The sequence below is a fragment of the Syngnathus scovelli genome, chromosome 13, assembly GCF_024217435.2.
Source record: "Syngnathus scovelli strain Florida chromosome 13, RoL_Ssco_1.2, whole genome shotgun sequence".
In the NCBI taxonomy this organism is placed as follows: domain Eukaryota; kingdom Metazoa; phylum Chordata; class Actinopteri; order Syngnathiformes; family Syngnathidae; genus Syngnathus; species Syngnathus scovelli.
This window is the reverse complement of record NC_090859.1, coordinates 4,125,032-4,140,046: the sequence shown is the minus strand read 5'-3', so window position 1 is coordinate 4,140,046 and position 15,015 is coordinate 4,125,032. Positions and strand designations below refer to the sequence as shown.

General features: G+C 40.9%; 2 protein-coding genes across 6 annotated transcripts in view; one reads left to right on the top strand and one right to left on the bottom strand.

The window, feature by feature from the left end:
• Positions 1-15,015, top strand: part of dpm2 (dolichyl-phosphate mannosyltransferase subunit 2, regulatory) — a 258,461-nt gene that overhangs the window by 152,065 nt on the left and 91,381 nt on the right. The window lies entirely within an intron of this gene.
• The window catches only part of pam (peptidylglycine alpha-amidating monooxygenase), an 88,550-nt gene that overhangs the window by 57,059 nt on the left and 16,476 nt on the right, over positions 1-15,015 (bottom strand). For all 5 annotated transcript variants that reach the window (XM_049738446.1, XM_049738445.2, XM_049738448.2 and 2 more), the window contains exons 4-8: positions 14,116-14,236; positions 13,381-13,444; positions 3,946-4,033; positions 3,171-3,262; positions 2,082-2,165 (exon numbers count right to left, since the gene is read on the bottom strand). In XM_049738446.1, coding sequence (XP_049594403.1) covers positions 2,082-2,165; positions 3,171-3,262; positions 3,946-4,033; positions 13,381-13,444; positions 14,116-14,236 — 449 coding nt within the window. The remainder of the gene's footprint in view (positions 1-2,081; positions 2,166-3,170; positions 3,263-3,945; positions 4,034-13,380; positions 13,445-14,115; positions 14,237-15,015) is intronic.

Here is a 15,015-nt window from a genome sequence, read left to right as displayed (position 1 = left end):
TATATATATATCGTTCAAAAGTTTGGGTCACATTGAAATTTCCTTATTTTTGAAGAAAAAGCACTGTACTTTTCAATGAAGATAATTTAAAACTAGTCTTAACTTTAAAGAAATACACTCTATACATTGCTAATGTGGTAAATGACTATTCTAGCTGCAAATGTCTGGTTTTTGGTGCAATATCTACATAGGTGTATAGAGGCCCATTTCCAGCAACTATCACTCCAGTGTTCTAATGGTACAATGTGTTTGCTAATTGGCTCAGAAGGCTAATTGATGATTAGAAAACCCTTGTGCAATCATGTTCACACATGTGAAAACAGTTTAGCTTGTTACAGAAGCTACAAAACTGACCTTCCTGTGAGCAGATTGAGTTTCTGGAGCATCACATTTGTGGGGTAATTTAAACGCTCAAAATGGCCAGAAAAAGAGAACTTTCATCTGAAACTCAACAGTCTATTCTTGTTCTTAGAAATGAAGGCTATTCCATGCGAGAAATTGTTAAGAAATTGAAGATTTCCTACAACGGTGTGTACTACTCCCTTCAGAGGACAGCACAAACAGGCTCTAACCAGAGTCGAAAAAGAAGTGGGAGGCCGCGTTGCACAACTGAGCAAGAAGATAAGTACATTAGAGTCTCTAGTTTGAGAAACAGACGCCTCACAGGTCCCCAACTGGCATCTTCATTAAATAGTACCCGCAAAACACCAGTGTCAACATCTACAGTGAAGAGGCGGCTGCGGGATTCTGGGCTTCAGGGCAGAGTGGCAAAGAAAAAGCCATATCTGAGACTGGCCAACAAAAGAAAAAGATTAAGATGGGCAAAAGAACACAGACATTGGACAGAAGAAGACTGGAAAAAAGTGTTGTGGGCGGATGAATCCAAGTCTGAGGTGTTTGGATCACAAAGAAGAACGTTTGTGAGACGCAGAACAAATAAAAAGATGCTGGAAGAATGCCTGACGCCATCTGTTATGCATGGAGGATACCTCTGGGTCTGGGGTTGCTTTGGTGCTGGTAAGGTCGGAGATTTGTACAGGGTAAAAGGGATTCTGAATAAGGAAGGCTATCACTCCATTTTGCAACGCCATGCCATACCCAGTGGACAGCGCTTGATTGGAGCCAATTTCATCCTACACCAGGACAATGACCCCAAACACACCTCCAAATTGTGCGAGAACTATTTAGAGCAGAAGCAGGCAGCTGGTATTCTATCGGTAATGGAGTGGCCAGTGCAGTCACCAGATCTGAACCCCATTGAGCTGTTGTGGGAGCAGCTTGACCGTATGGTATGCAAGAAGTGCCCATCCAACCAATCCAACTTGTGGGAGCTGCTTCTGGAAGCGTCGGGTGCAATTTCTCCAGATTACCTCAACAAATTAACAGCTAGAATGCCAAAGGTCTGCAATGCCGTAATTGCTGCAAATGGAGGATTCTTTGACGAAAGCAAAGTTTGATGTAAAAAAATCTTATTTCAAATACAAATCATTATTTCTAACCTTGTCAATGTCTTGACTCTATTTTCTATTCATTTCACGTTTGGTGGTGAATTAGTGTGACTTTTCATGGAAAACACAAAATTGTTTGGGTGACCCCAAACTTTTGAACGGTAGTGTGTATATATATATATATATATATATATATATATATATATATATATATATATATATATATATAATCATAACCTACCGGTGTGGCATAACCCGAACGATAATTAACTACCACACCCTGTTTTTCAGGTTTCAGCCTCATCCCGCGATCTGACACTTTCACTCTCAGGATGTTATTAATTTTTCCTTTAACATAACCCCTACTCCATTTCTCTTCCAATCTATACTGTAGCAATCGAAACTCTGCCCCCGAAACGTCTGGCCTTACTACCTGTCCACCTAGTCTCATGGACACACGATATACTTTTCACCTAATCATTAAATCAACTAATTCCAAACAATTGATCTGGTGAATGATATATAATCTATTTCACAGAAGGGGAAGTAAGACAATAAGTCATGTACATCTATACATTAAAGTGTAAGACATAGCCATCTAGCAATTTTTGCCAACAGAATTTGAGTACTTACCACGGAAAGCATTGACATCTCCATAATGGATTTGTAGCACAAAGTAAGACACTCCTGAATTCCGTCCAACTTCAAACCCAACATCTATCAAGGAACAGGGGCAAATTAAAATGAAGGAAAACATAAATACAATTTTATAGTACAGTTCACTATCAAAACAAAAACATAAAATTATTGAATTTATCTTTTTGTATTTTAATTGTACATGAAAAATAATGCTATTAAATTAATTATAGACAAAATATTTATTTATTTAACCATAATCAGCTGTAAAAAATAAAAAGTCACATTTAAAAAAAATTATGTTTCACTTTGGTTGTCATGACAATTTTATTTTTAACTGAAATTCTGAAATGTACTACAGGTTGCTTTCAAGTAAAATGTGTTGGAAGACTTGGAAAATCATGCAGTTAAACGTCAGCAATTACAAGTTCTTACTTTAAAACTTGTTATACAAGTGTTTTTTTTTTTAATAATGTTGAATTAAAGTAGCCTACATGTTCAAAACAATTCAAGACCTAATAGCACCTGTTTTGGGTGCCATTATTGGGTGTATCCCTACTAGGTGGTTAAACTCCCCTTAAAAAACGGTTGTTTCTGCAGTTAATGTCCAAAAACAAAGATTGCAAAGACTTTAAATTGAGGTTGTATTGCTTCAGGCTTAAAAGGTGCAAGGTCATTTCACCACACAGTGTGTTGCCATCTCAGGACTCAGACTGGCAACACGCTTTGCAGTGAAATAGTTGCTTAAGCAGTAAAAATCAAATGTGTTTCATTGAAAAAAGAGAGAAGACAGACTGCATTTGGCTTCTCTGGGAAATGGTTGTACATTTAAGTGTCTTGTATGAAAGTTATTTTGAAATAGTTTGGGAGTTGGCCTGAGCATTCAGACAGAGATGCCTCTCACTGTTATTCCCAAGACATTATGTAAAATGGGGGAGCAGTGGTCAATAAACTAAAAGGACTCTCAAGCAAGCCTTCACTATAGTGACATTTAAATTGATCCTGGGCTAGGTCATGACATACTTTGAGGGTGAGGCTCACGTACATTCATACATGCTGCATGACAACATTTCTTGGAAAATGTACCTTTGGGTAGATTAGTTGGTGGTGCATTTCGAGCCCATGCATACAAAATGGATGTTTCATCAACACAAGTACCCCGTGTAGTGCCACAGTCCCTTGAATGAAAATGTCAAAGTCAGTCATTCAAAGACAGTGCATTGCACATCATCAGAAACAGACTCACACAACAACAATCTGCTGTGTTGGTACCCTTGAGGAAAAATTCACAGTGGTGCCTAAAATGTCTTGAAAGCAACAAAAGCAAAACATTATTTTGAAATGAGTGAAAATCAGGCATTATGTTGTTGTTTTTGACCAAATGAAATGTTTAAAAAATGGAAATAAAATTGGCCTGGACAATAACCATTGCACCCTTCACTTGGTGCACAACCTATTCAAGCCACCATTGCAAATTTCTACACCTCATGAGACAGCACCTGCCTGCACTATGTATTTTGTTATTTAACAAAATGCACAGGGTCCCATACTGCAAGTATGACCACTGTGGGCAAATAAATTTTCAATGGGTCATGGAGCTCAACAGTGTAAAATATGTATAAATATGAATTCAATGTATTTTATAAAATATCTTATTGTATTATTTTAATAAGCTGTCACTGTGTAACGCTTGTATTTATTGTTGTAATGACAAAATAGAAACCAATAAAAAAAGGAAAAAAGTTGATTAATATTAAAATGACATCTTTGAGAAGCACACCCAAATTGTTATGTTCACCCCTGGCTATAATAATAAATATACAATGAACATGTGAAAAACTAACACCATGTTAGGTATTACCAGTAGTTGGTGATGGAAACGGGAGTCTTGCAGCTAAACAGCAGCATGTGATGGACTGTGTTCATACTGGCCTGAGGCATGAAGTCCACTGGGAAGGAAAAACATTTGGTTAGAATGATTAAATAGGAATATGTACCATATTTTTCGGACTATAAGTCGGTTTTTTTTTCATAGTTTAGGGTTGACTGAGGAACGACTCATATGTGATTATTTTCACAAATTTTCAAAATTCAAAAAAAAAAAAGTGAAACCACAATAAATGAACCGTGATGTATGTACCGTACTGTAGTTGCAGCGCAGCGGTTGTTTACATAAAGGACAAAGGATTCGATCACGGGATGACGAAGATGACGAAGGGCCCCACGTACTACCGGCATCATTAGCGGCTTTGTTTGTAAGTGACACGGAGGATGAAGAGTTTGAAGGATTTAATGATTTGGAGTGACACAGAAGGTTTGAAAAACTATTATGGCTTTTACGCATGCCCGGTCCTACTCTACGGAGCTCTCTTTCACCTCCGTGGATGGAAGTCGGGGGCTGGCGCTCGGCCGGGTGGCTGTCCGGGGACGGTGGATGGGGCTCGGACATGGCTTTTACGCATGCCCGGTCCTATTCTATGGAGCTCTCTTCCATCTCTGTGGCTGGAAGTGCCACCTCCGGGGATGAAAGTCCACGCTGCTACACCACTGGAAGTCGACGCCGGTGCTTGGGTCTGTGTGGCGGTGAACTATTTATGTTAGTTATTTGATATATTTTATTTTGTGTAGCAACTTGTATATGTTTTTATCGTTACAGTTCAGTAGTTGTTGGCTCGTTGAACTCTTGTTTTGTTAAATAAAGAGCCGTTTACCAAACCCACGTCTTTCCTGGTACTTTGTTAACGCTACAATATTGTTATATACTAGATCTGTGGAATAACGACGAGGTTGACGTCAGCGGCGCATGCGCAGCGTTGTTGACAAAGGACAAGGAATTTGATCGATGGATTTAATGATTTGGAGTGACACAGATGGTTTGATAATATTGTTGTTTATATGATAGTTATTTGATATATTTTATTTCGTGTAGCAAGTTGTAAATGTTTTTATCGTTACAGTTCAGTAGTTGTTGGCTCGTTGAACTCTTAGCCGTTTACCAAACACACGTCTTTCCTGGTACTTTGTTAACGCTACAATATAGTTATATACTAATCCGTGGAATAACGACAAGGCTGACGTCAACGGGGCACGCGCGGTGTTGTTAACAAAGGACGAGGAATTTGATTGATGGATTTAATGATTTGGAGTGACACAGATGGTTTGATAATATTGTTGTTTATATGATAGTTATTTGATATATATACTTTATATATCGTTATATGGGTCTGTGGAATATTTAGAATATTTAGACGTCAGCGGCACGGCGCATACGCGGCATCGTTTCCATAAAGGACGATCGATGGATTTAATGAATTGGAGTGACACAGATAGTTTGATAAACGTGTTATTTATGTAATAGTTATTTGAATAACTTTGAATGTTCCGTCAGGCCCGTTCTCAGCTCTTCGTTTGTGTTTATCTCACGTTAGCATGCCTATCATTTAGCCTGTTGTTGCTCGTTCATGTCTGTTCTTGGTGTTGGATTTTGTCGAATACATTTCCCCCAAAATGCGACTTATACTCTGGATTGACTTATATATGTTTTTTTTTCACTTTATTGCGCATTTTATGGCTAATGCGACGTACAGTTAAGGACAAAATTATTAGCCCCCCTTTGAAAATTTCATTATTTTTTGAATATTTCCTGACTGCTACTTACTAGAGCAATTAAATTTTAGCACAGCATTTATGAGCATATCAGATTTATTAGGAAACCTTTATTACACAATTTTGCTCAGAAGCAGAACATTACATACAAAACCAAAAAATACCATGGTCAAAATTATTAGCCCTCCTAACATCAATAGTCAATTGTGTATCCTTTTTCCTGGACAACAGCTTGCAGTCGTTTTGTATAGTTCTCAACAAGCTTAAGACAGGTCTCCTGGGGAATTGCAGCCCATTCTTCCTTGGCAACTCTCTCAAGTTCCTCCAGGTTTGATGGTCGTCTGGCGTGAACTCTGGTCTTCAGTTGTTTCCATAAGTTTTCGATGGGGTTTAAATCTGGGCTTTGTGCAGGCCACTTCAGAACATTGACTTTGCTCTTCTGAAGGTATTCCTTCACCATTATCGATGTACCGTAATTTCCGGACTATAAGCCGCGACTTTTTTCCAAAATTTTGGACCCTGCGGCTTATAGTCATGTGCGGCTTATATAAGATTTTTTTCGTGATTTTTGTGATGACTTGATCTCTTAACACTATACAGTAAAAGCTACAAAACAAACTGACAAATAACTCATTTTCAAATCAGACGAGTAAACACTGGTCAAATATATAAAAAATATATATTATTAAAAGTGAAGACTATTTGCAATTTTAGTAATGACACACGAATTAGATAGGAGAATGATATAGAATGATGTGGCGGGCCGTATCTGGCCCGCGGGCCTTGAGTTTGACACCTGTGCTCTAAACCCTTTCTCTTACTCTGCCATGTGACTCAGAGATTACACAAAGCAGTGGCACTGTTTGGACCATCTGCATTGTATTAAAACCCAATCAATCAGCATTTAAATTCAATTCTTCTGACATTTTGCTCACCAAAAACAAGTTGTAATGAATGTGAACTTTTAATGCATTTTATTCAGAAGGTTACTTTGAACCTTAAACGGTGGCGCGGCATACTTATGGATTTTTACGGCCTCCAGGGGGCGCTCTAGCAGGAAGCATGAGCGAGACAGGCGAAGAAGAAATAATGCGCCGAAGAAGATGTGCTAGTTTGTGTTTACATTTCGCGCATCACGCAGAACGCGATCAAGATGGACATTACTGAAAGGAAGCCTTTATACACAAACCGTCATCATGGGGGACAAAAGAAATGCATATGATGCCGCTTTTAAGCCAAAGGCAGTCGATGTTGATGACATTATGTTGTGTCTACTCTGGAGCGTACTTATAGACTTTAACGGCCTCCGGTCTCCAGGGGGCGCTCTAGCAGGAAGCAAGACCGAGACAGATGAAGAGATAATGCGCCGAAGAAGGCGTGCTAGTTTGTGTTTTGATCGTCTCGCGCATCACGTACATGCCCGCACTCACACAAAGAGACAGAACGAGATCAAGATGGACATTACTGAAAAGAAGCTTTTATACACAAACCGTCATTATGGGGGACAAAAGAAATGCATATGATGCCGCTTTTAAGCTATACGTGTCGCTCGCTAGTTAAATGTAATTTAGCGCTTCGTGCATGAATAAGATTAGCATGAACAGACCCTCATCACACTCGAAGAAATGCATAAAAGCGACGACGAAAGAGAGACTGGGAAAGTGTGAGGCGAAGGATATCTAACGCTATGCCAATCGGACACTAAGGAGGAAGACTTCGATGGTTTCAGTGCACAGGAGGAAGATAAAGACGGCTCTTTTTTTACTTTTACGGTATGTTTTTTTTTTTTAACCAGCCCTGTTAGTGCTGTGCTACCGTGTTGCTGCTGTCTTGCTGCTGTGTTACCGCCGCGGCTCAGTGACTTTGCTGTGTTACTTCCGTGTTGCTGCGGTATTACTGCCGCGTCACAGGCAGTGTTTGGAAAGAAATGTTAAGGTATGTTATTAAAGCTTTAGAAAAACTTTCTGTGTCCAGTCTTTCTTTGCTAATAACTCGCGTGCACACTTCCACGTTGCTCCGGTATTACTGCTGTGTCACAGGCAATGTTTAGAAAGACATGTTCAAGTATGTTATTAAAACATTAAAAAGGCTTTCTATGTACTGTCTTTCTTTGTAAAAAACGTGTGTGCACGTGCGGCTTATAGTCCGGTGCGGCTTATGTAAGAAAAAAAAACTGAAATATCCCCGAATTTTAGCTGGTGCGGTTTATAATCCGGTGCGGTTTATAGTCCGGCAATTACGGTATGTTTCGGGTCATTGTCATGCTGAAACACAAAACGAAGACCAAAACCCAGCTTCGAAGCAGACAGTTTAAGGTTTTCCCTCAAAATTTTCTTATAATCTAAACCAAACAGCTCCAGTTTAGTCTCATTCGTGTCAGGAATGAGTTGAGCCAGGGCGACCAAATGCAGCTTGAACCAGTATTTATTGCAGGGAAAAGGAGTTGGAAGGGAGGCAGGTGGGGAACCGACGACACAGACGGGAGGAAGACTCACGGCCAGCAAAACAGACAGACTGACCGACATGAAGTCCCCTTGGACAAGGTTAAAATTTTGACCTTGAGCCTTCAGACAGACCGAGGGAAAACTAGATGACAAGAACAGGAACACTGGGCACGAACAGGAACGGACACAACAGTAGACACCGACAGGGAGAAACACACGGGCAGGGCTTAAATACACAGGGTAACAAGAGGAAGCAGGTGACAGACATTACGGTAACGAAAGGGGTGTGGCCGAGCGAAGTGCAGGCCGAACGTGCTGTGGCACGGGCGTGACAATTTGACCACAGAACACGCTTCCAATATTGATCGCCTTTCTCCGTGTTGTCCCGAGCATACTGCAATCTTGCTTAAATGTGTCTCTTTTGAAGGAGTGGAGTTCTTCTTGGTCTGCACCCTCGCAGACCATTTCTGTGCAGGGCTCTTGTGACTGTCTTCCTTGAGACATCTATTCCAGACTTCCCCAAGTCATTAACTAGTGTCTTGGCAGTTGTTCGTGGATCTTTCGATACATCTCTGACTACCTTTCTTTCCAAAGATTTTGAAATATTTCGCTTCCTGCCTCTGCCTTTGTTGTTCTGTACTGTTTGAATTTCCTTGAACTTCTTTATAATGCTTCCGACTGCAGTTCTTGAGACTTTGAATTGCTTTGATATACTTGTATAACCTTCTCCGTCTTTGTGAGCATCAACAATTATTTTTCTTAAGTCAAGACTAATTTCTTTTCCTTTCACCATGATTGCAGACTAATGTGAACCACAGGTAAACTTCAGCCAAGCGTAATATTGAAAGCAACCTCTAGATTTGATTTCAGGTCAATCATTGAGAGCTTGGTAAAGTTTTAACAACTTGTTAGACCAGAGTTTTGGAATATAACTCAACAGATCAACCATTACTCTCAAAGGGCTAATAATTTTGACCATGGTATTTTTTGGTTTTGTATGTAATGTTCTGCTTCTGAGCAAAACTATGTGTAATGAAGGTTTCCTAATAAATCTGATATGCTCATAAATGCTGTGCTAAAATTTCATTGCTCTAGTAAGTAGCAGTCAGGAAATATTAAAAAAATAATGACATTTTCAAAGGGGGGCTAATAATTTTGTCCTTAACTGTATAACTTCCTCCCCGCTGGAAGGAAGCGAAGGCCGCGCAGAGAGAGGAGGCAAAAACGAGGCTGCAGGGCCGGCGCGCTAACCAGGCTACGGAAGCGGCCATTCAAACCACCGCTCCCTAGCCTGTTTCTTACCAACGCCAGGTCTCTCGCTAACAAGACAGATGAACTAAGGCTACAGATGTCTGTGAACCAGACCGTGAAGGACTGCTGCATGGTGCTGATCACGGAAACCTGGCTACATCCACTCATACCAGACTCTGCTATCGAGCTAGCAGGCTACACCACACAGCGTCAAGACAGGACTGAGAACTCCGGCAAGAGCTGGGGGGGGGGGGGGGCGGCTCTGTATGTACGTCAATAACAACTGGTGTACTAATGTGGTGACTGTAAACAGCCACTGACCTGGAGTATGTGACTATTAAATGCAGGCCCTTTTACCTCCCTCGTGAATTTACCGTAGTCATGACTGTTGTTTACATACCTCCGGAGGCTAATGTTAAGCTAGCTGCTGGACTATTACATGGCAGTATTAGCAGCCAGCTGAGCAGACATCCTGACCCAGTGCACATCTTGGCAGGGGACTTTAATCGTGTAGACTTGAAAGCAGGATTCCCTAGTTTCCACCAGCATGTTAAATGTGCCACTAGAGGAGTTAACACTCTGGACAAGGTCTACTCCAACATCAAGCTAGGCTACAGGGCAAAACAGCTACCTCACCTGGGACAGTCTGACCACATGTCACTGCTATTAATCCCTGCATATACCACCATCAGGAAATCAGCTCCTGCCATCACAAAATCTGTTAAAACCTGGCCTGATGACGCCTGTCAGCAGTTGCAGGACTGTTTTGACAGGACTTGCTGGGACATCTTCGAACACCGGGACCTGAACGTGTTCACAGACAGTGTTCTGTGTTACATCAAGCACTGCACAGACACTGTCACAGTGGACAAACTTATACGGATATACCCCAACCAGAAGCCCTGGATGACCCGGGAGGTCCTTCGGCTGCTGAAGGAGAGGGACACCCTCAGGTCGGAGGACGGGGCTCTCTACAGCACAGCCAGAGCCAATCTGAGGAGAGGCATCAGAGAGGCCCAGCGTGCCTATAAGAGGAGGATTGAGGATCACCTGGACAGTAACAACAGCAAGCAAGTGAGGCAGGGAGTCCAGCATCTCACCAACTACAGAACCACCATCAGAGCTGCTGAAGGGGATGGGTCACTGGCAGAGGACCTTAACACCTTCTTTGCCCGGTTCGAGTCTGAGCCACCTGAAGCGGCCACATCACATCTTACAGTCCGCAGCAGCTTCACCCTTACAGTGAAGGAGCATGAGGTGAGGCGCACGCTGCGGTCCAACAACTCGAGGAAGGCTGCGGGTCCTGGCGGCGTCACTGGGCGTGTCCTGAAGGACTGCGCAGATAAGCTGGCTGGAGTCTTCACAAAGATCTTCAACCAGTCCCTTACCGAGTTCACCGTCCCATCCTGTTTAAAATCCTCCGATATAGTCCCCTTGCCCAAGAAACGCCACATCACCAGCCTTAATGACTACCGGCCTGTCGCACTCACCCCGGTGGTGATGAAGTGCCTTGAAAAGCTGGTACGGGGTCACATCACATCATTCCTGCTCAGAGGTTTTGACCCCCACCAGTTTGCCTACAGGGCAAATAGATCCACAGAGGATGCAGTAGCTCCAGCCCTCCATGCTGCACTGTCCCATCTGGAGCAGCCGGGAAACTATGTGCGGATACTCTTCGTGGACTTTAGCTCTGCTTTTAACACCCACGGACTGATGGACATACTGGGGTGCCTGGGACTTCCACACAATACCTGCATGTGGATTAAGAGCTTCTTGACGGGTCGCAACCACAGGGTGAGAGTGGGCCGTCATACATCCACACCTCTCAGTCTTGGTACCGGCTCCCCACAGGGCTGCGTACTGAGCCCATTGCTTTACACGCTCTACACACATACATGCACCCCTGCCCACCACAGCAACACTATTGTGAAGTTTGTGGATGACACCACCGTGGTGGGGCTCATCTCAAAGGGGGATGAGTCTGCCTACAGGGATGAAGTGGTGCAGCTATCAAAGTGGTGCGGAGAGAACAATCTTCTCCTAAACACGGCTAAAACCCGAGAACTGATCATTGATTTTAGGAGGAAAAATAAAACGGACATTCCACCAGCTATCATAAATGGGGTCTGCGTGGAGAGGGTGTCCTCCTTCCGCTACCTGGGAGTCCACATCGAGGAGAATTTCACCTGGAGCGTGAACACCTCTGAGCTGCTAAAAAAGGCCCAGCGAAGACTCTACTTCCTAAGGGTGCTTAGGAGGTACAACGTTACGCAAAGACTGCTGGTGTCTTTCTATCGCTGTTCCATAGAAAGGACTTTAACATATTGTATATGTGTTTGGTACTCTAGCTGCACTGCAGCTCAGAGGAAAAAGCTCCAAGGGGTCATCAACACAGCACAGAAGATCGTTGGCTGCCCTCTCCCCACACTGGAAGACCTACACAGAACCCGCTGTCTCAAAAAACACAGAACATTCTGAAGGACATTTCCCACCCTGGCCACTCCCTTTTCGAACTGTTGCCATCAGGCAGACGCTACAGATCGATTAGGTCAAGGACTAGCAGATTTGCAAACAGTTTTTACCCCACAGCAGTAGTCACGTTAAATGCCGCTAAAAAGAAATGATTGTCGGTGTATGTCTGTGTATGTTCTTCTGTAGGTCTTTTTTAATCTTTTTATTCTATTTATTATATTTATTTATTTTATTTTATGCACTGATCAGCTGGCACTTTTAAATTTCTTTGTACAAGCGAGACAATGACAATAAAGATCTATTCTATTCTATTCTATTCTATTCTATTCTATTCTATTCTATTCTATTCCGGAGCGACTTTTAGTAAAAACAATACGGTACTTATACAGATTTTGCATTAAACGCATTTGTTTTTCATGGCACCTTGATCCTACACTCATAAAGAACATAATTCATTAGAGGACTGATATTTGGACACCAGTCTCTTCAAATGGGAAAGCATGAAAAAAAGAACATGGTTGAACAGAGATGCTAGTTGAAATGAAAAAAAAAAAAAAAAATCAGACATGAATACAAATTAAAAAAAAAAAAAGATCATATAATGATCATATTTATTTAGTGTTTCTGCAATATATGGTTATAATAGTAGAACATCTTTAATATAAATACAATTTGCTGTGGTGGTAAATTACTCTCATCAAGAGTGGATATATAAAATGGATATAAAACACGTATTCTGATATACAAACAGTATGATGCGGCGCAATTAAAAAAAAAAAAACTTAATGTGGTTGCGCAAGGGTGCACACGAATGTAGGCTATGAAATTCACCAATTACATTCCAATTCATGTTAAATGGAGGTTACCACCACACACCTGCCAAAATTTAAAGTGCCTTTCATTAACACCAAATAAAGTTTTTTCTGATCATAATTCCCTACCCCTTGACTAAGGACCCCAGTTATAGGTGAAGAAAAACAGCCCCAGAAAATGACGCTACCATCCCTATGCTGTAGGTTTGGTCTTCTTTTGGTAATAAACAGTTTTGTGTTTGTAATAAACGTAGCTTTTGGAATAATGGCCCAAAGGTTCAACCTTGCTTTCAGCAGACCAAAACACATTTGACAATGAATTTACTCACAGTCAGTCACTAAAATAAAATGGGTGTGTGAATCGCAACTTTTAATTTGGAATCCCTGCTGTGATATGATGAAAATCACCTATTGAAACAAACCTGAACTTGGCCTGGCAGTAAAATGACTTTGAAACAACATTAGATCATGATTTTCACATCAATGATGTCATACCTTATTGCACCTTATTATTATATACCTTATTGCACTGGTTTGGATACAGTGCTATATAAGTGAACTCAATTTCCTATTTACTATTGTTGTAATTTGTAATGCATGCAGTTATAAAAATGTAATGCTGAGCAAGGGCTACAAAAGGGATCAACTAAAGTCAGCCAGTAAAAGATGCAACACATTTTTGAGTAGATGTTTGATAGGAAAGATACTCACCGACATATGCAGCATGACTCCCGGTAGTTGGCACAGGAAATGACATGCAAAGGTAAGTGTCGGACTACAAAAAAATAAAATAAAAATAAAATCATACATACGGTACATATACATATAGACACACATAGTTATTATAAATCTTGCATGAAGGAGCTAAAGAGGCTTTTCTAAGCTTTATTCCATTTTGGCAACAGTTTTTTTTGTGTGTTAAGTGCATGTAAAAAGCAGTAGTAAACTGTCTCAGAGTGCTCGCTGGCTGGCCACGACATTGCGAGGCATGAAGGAGGAAGGAAAATAAGTATCAGCCAGTGAGATCAGTGCATTGTGCTGCTGTGGCTGCCTCACAGTTCACTGTCAGCGACAATTCTGCTAGTGCCCCAATAAATTTGAACAGAAGCAAAAGAGGGTAAAATTGTACTATCCCGCAGCAGGCACATACTTGATTGACAGCTGAAGTTGAGCCGAAATGGACACACTTACACAGGTTTGCAGACGAAGACGGCCTCTTTTCTTTATGATTTTGGAGCCTTATATTTTGCTTTTATTCATTAAAAATTGGCAGGCTTATTAATAAAACTTTTATTTGTGGTGTGTCAAATTTACAATACTTTTTTTGTCACGTTACAGGGTCTTTCATTAATTTACTGCAAAAAAAACATCAACCAAGCTCTACAGTTCATGCAGAATTGAAAGTGAAAGTTTATACAGTTGGGTTTTTCAATTCAGCATGCCTACCTTAACTGGGATGACCCCAGGCATCCGAAGAGCCATAGAGAAGTTGGGAGAGTCTGAGATCTGTGGCCCATTTGCCCTTGGCAAACAATCACTGAAATCTGATCCAGCACTTTCCTGAATCCTTATGGACATACAAATATATCGGATTTATATCTGGCTAATACATATTTAGACACCTACACATTTTGATTCTTTATACATGTTTAATGAATAATATCCCAATTACAGTTACGTAGTGGACATTTACAAAGCGCAGACTCTCAGTTTTCATTGAAGGTATCCACAATCAAATTAGACAAAGTTTAGTTTCTTAGCATAAGTAGCTTATTTTTCTGACCATAAGGTGCACCGGATAACAAAACACAGTCACAATGAAATGGTCTATATTTAGAAATTTCCATACATAGGGTACACACACTTATAACGTGCATCACTGCACATTAAAAGAGCTGTATCATGCTATTTTAAGTATTCCACAGATATAACTATAGTCATGTATAAGGTTATACATTAATTTTGGAAAAGTGGCGATCTAATTTCTTATGAAATACAGTATCTCACAAAAGTGAGTACACCCATCTCATTTCTGCAATGTTTTAATTATATCTTGTCATGGGACAACACTGAAGAGATGACATTTTGAGACAATGTTAAGTAGTCACTGTAGAGCTTGGATACCAAAGTAAATGTATTGTTACTTCAAAGTAACTTTTCTTCAATGTTGTCCCATGACAAGATATAATTTAAACATTGCAGAAATGAGAGGGGTGTACTCACTTTTGTGAGATACTGTATGAGTTCTTTTGGTGGCTATTTGGAGGTCTTGTTGACTAAACCAACCAGGTAGTTGCTGTAACATTAAAGTTAGCAAAGTCTAATGTGACAGTCATGTGTAATATT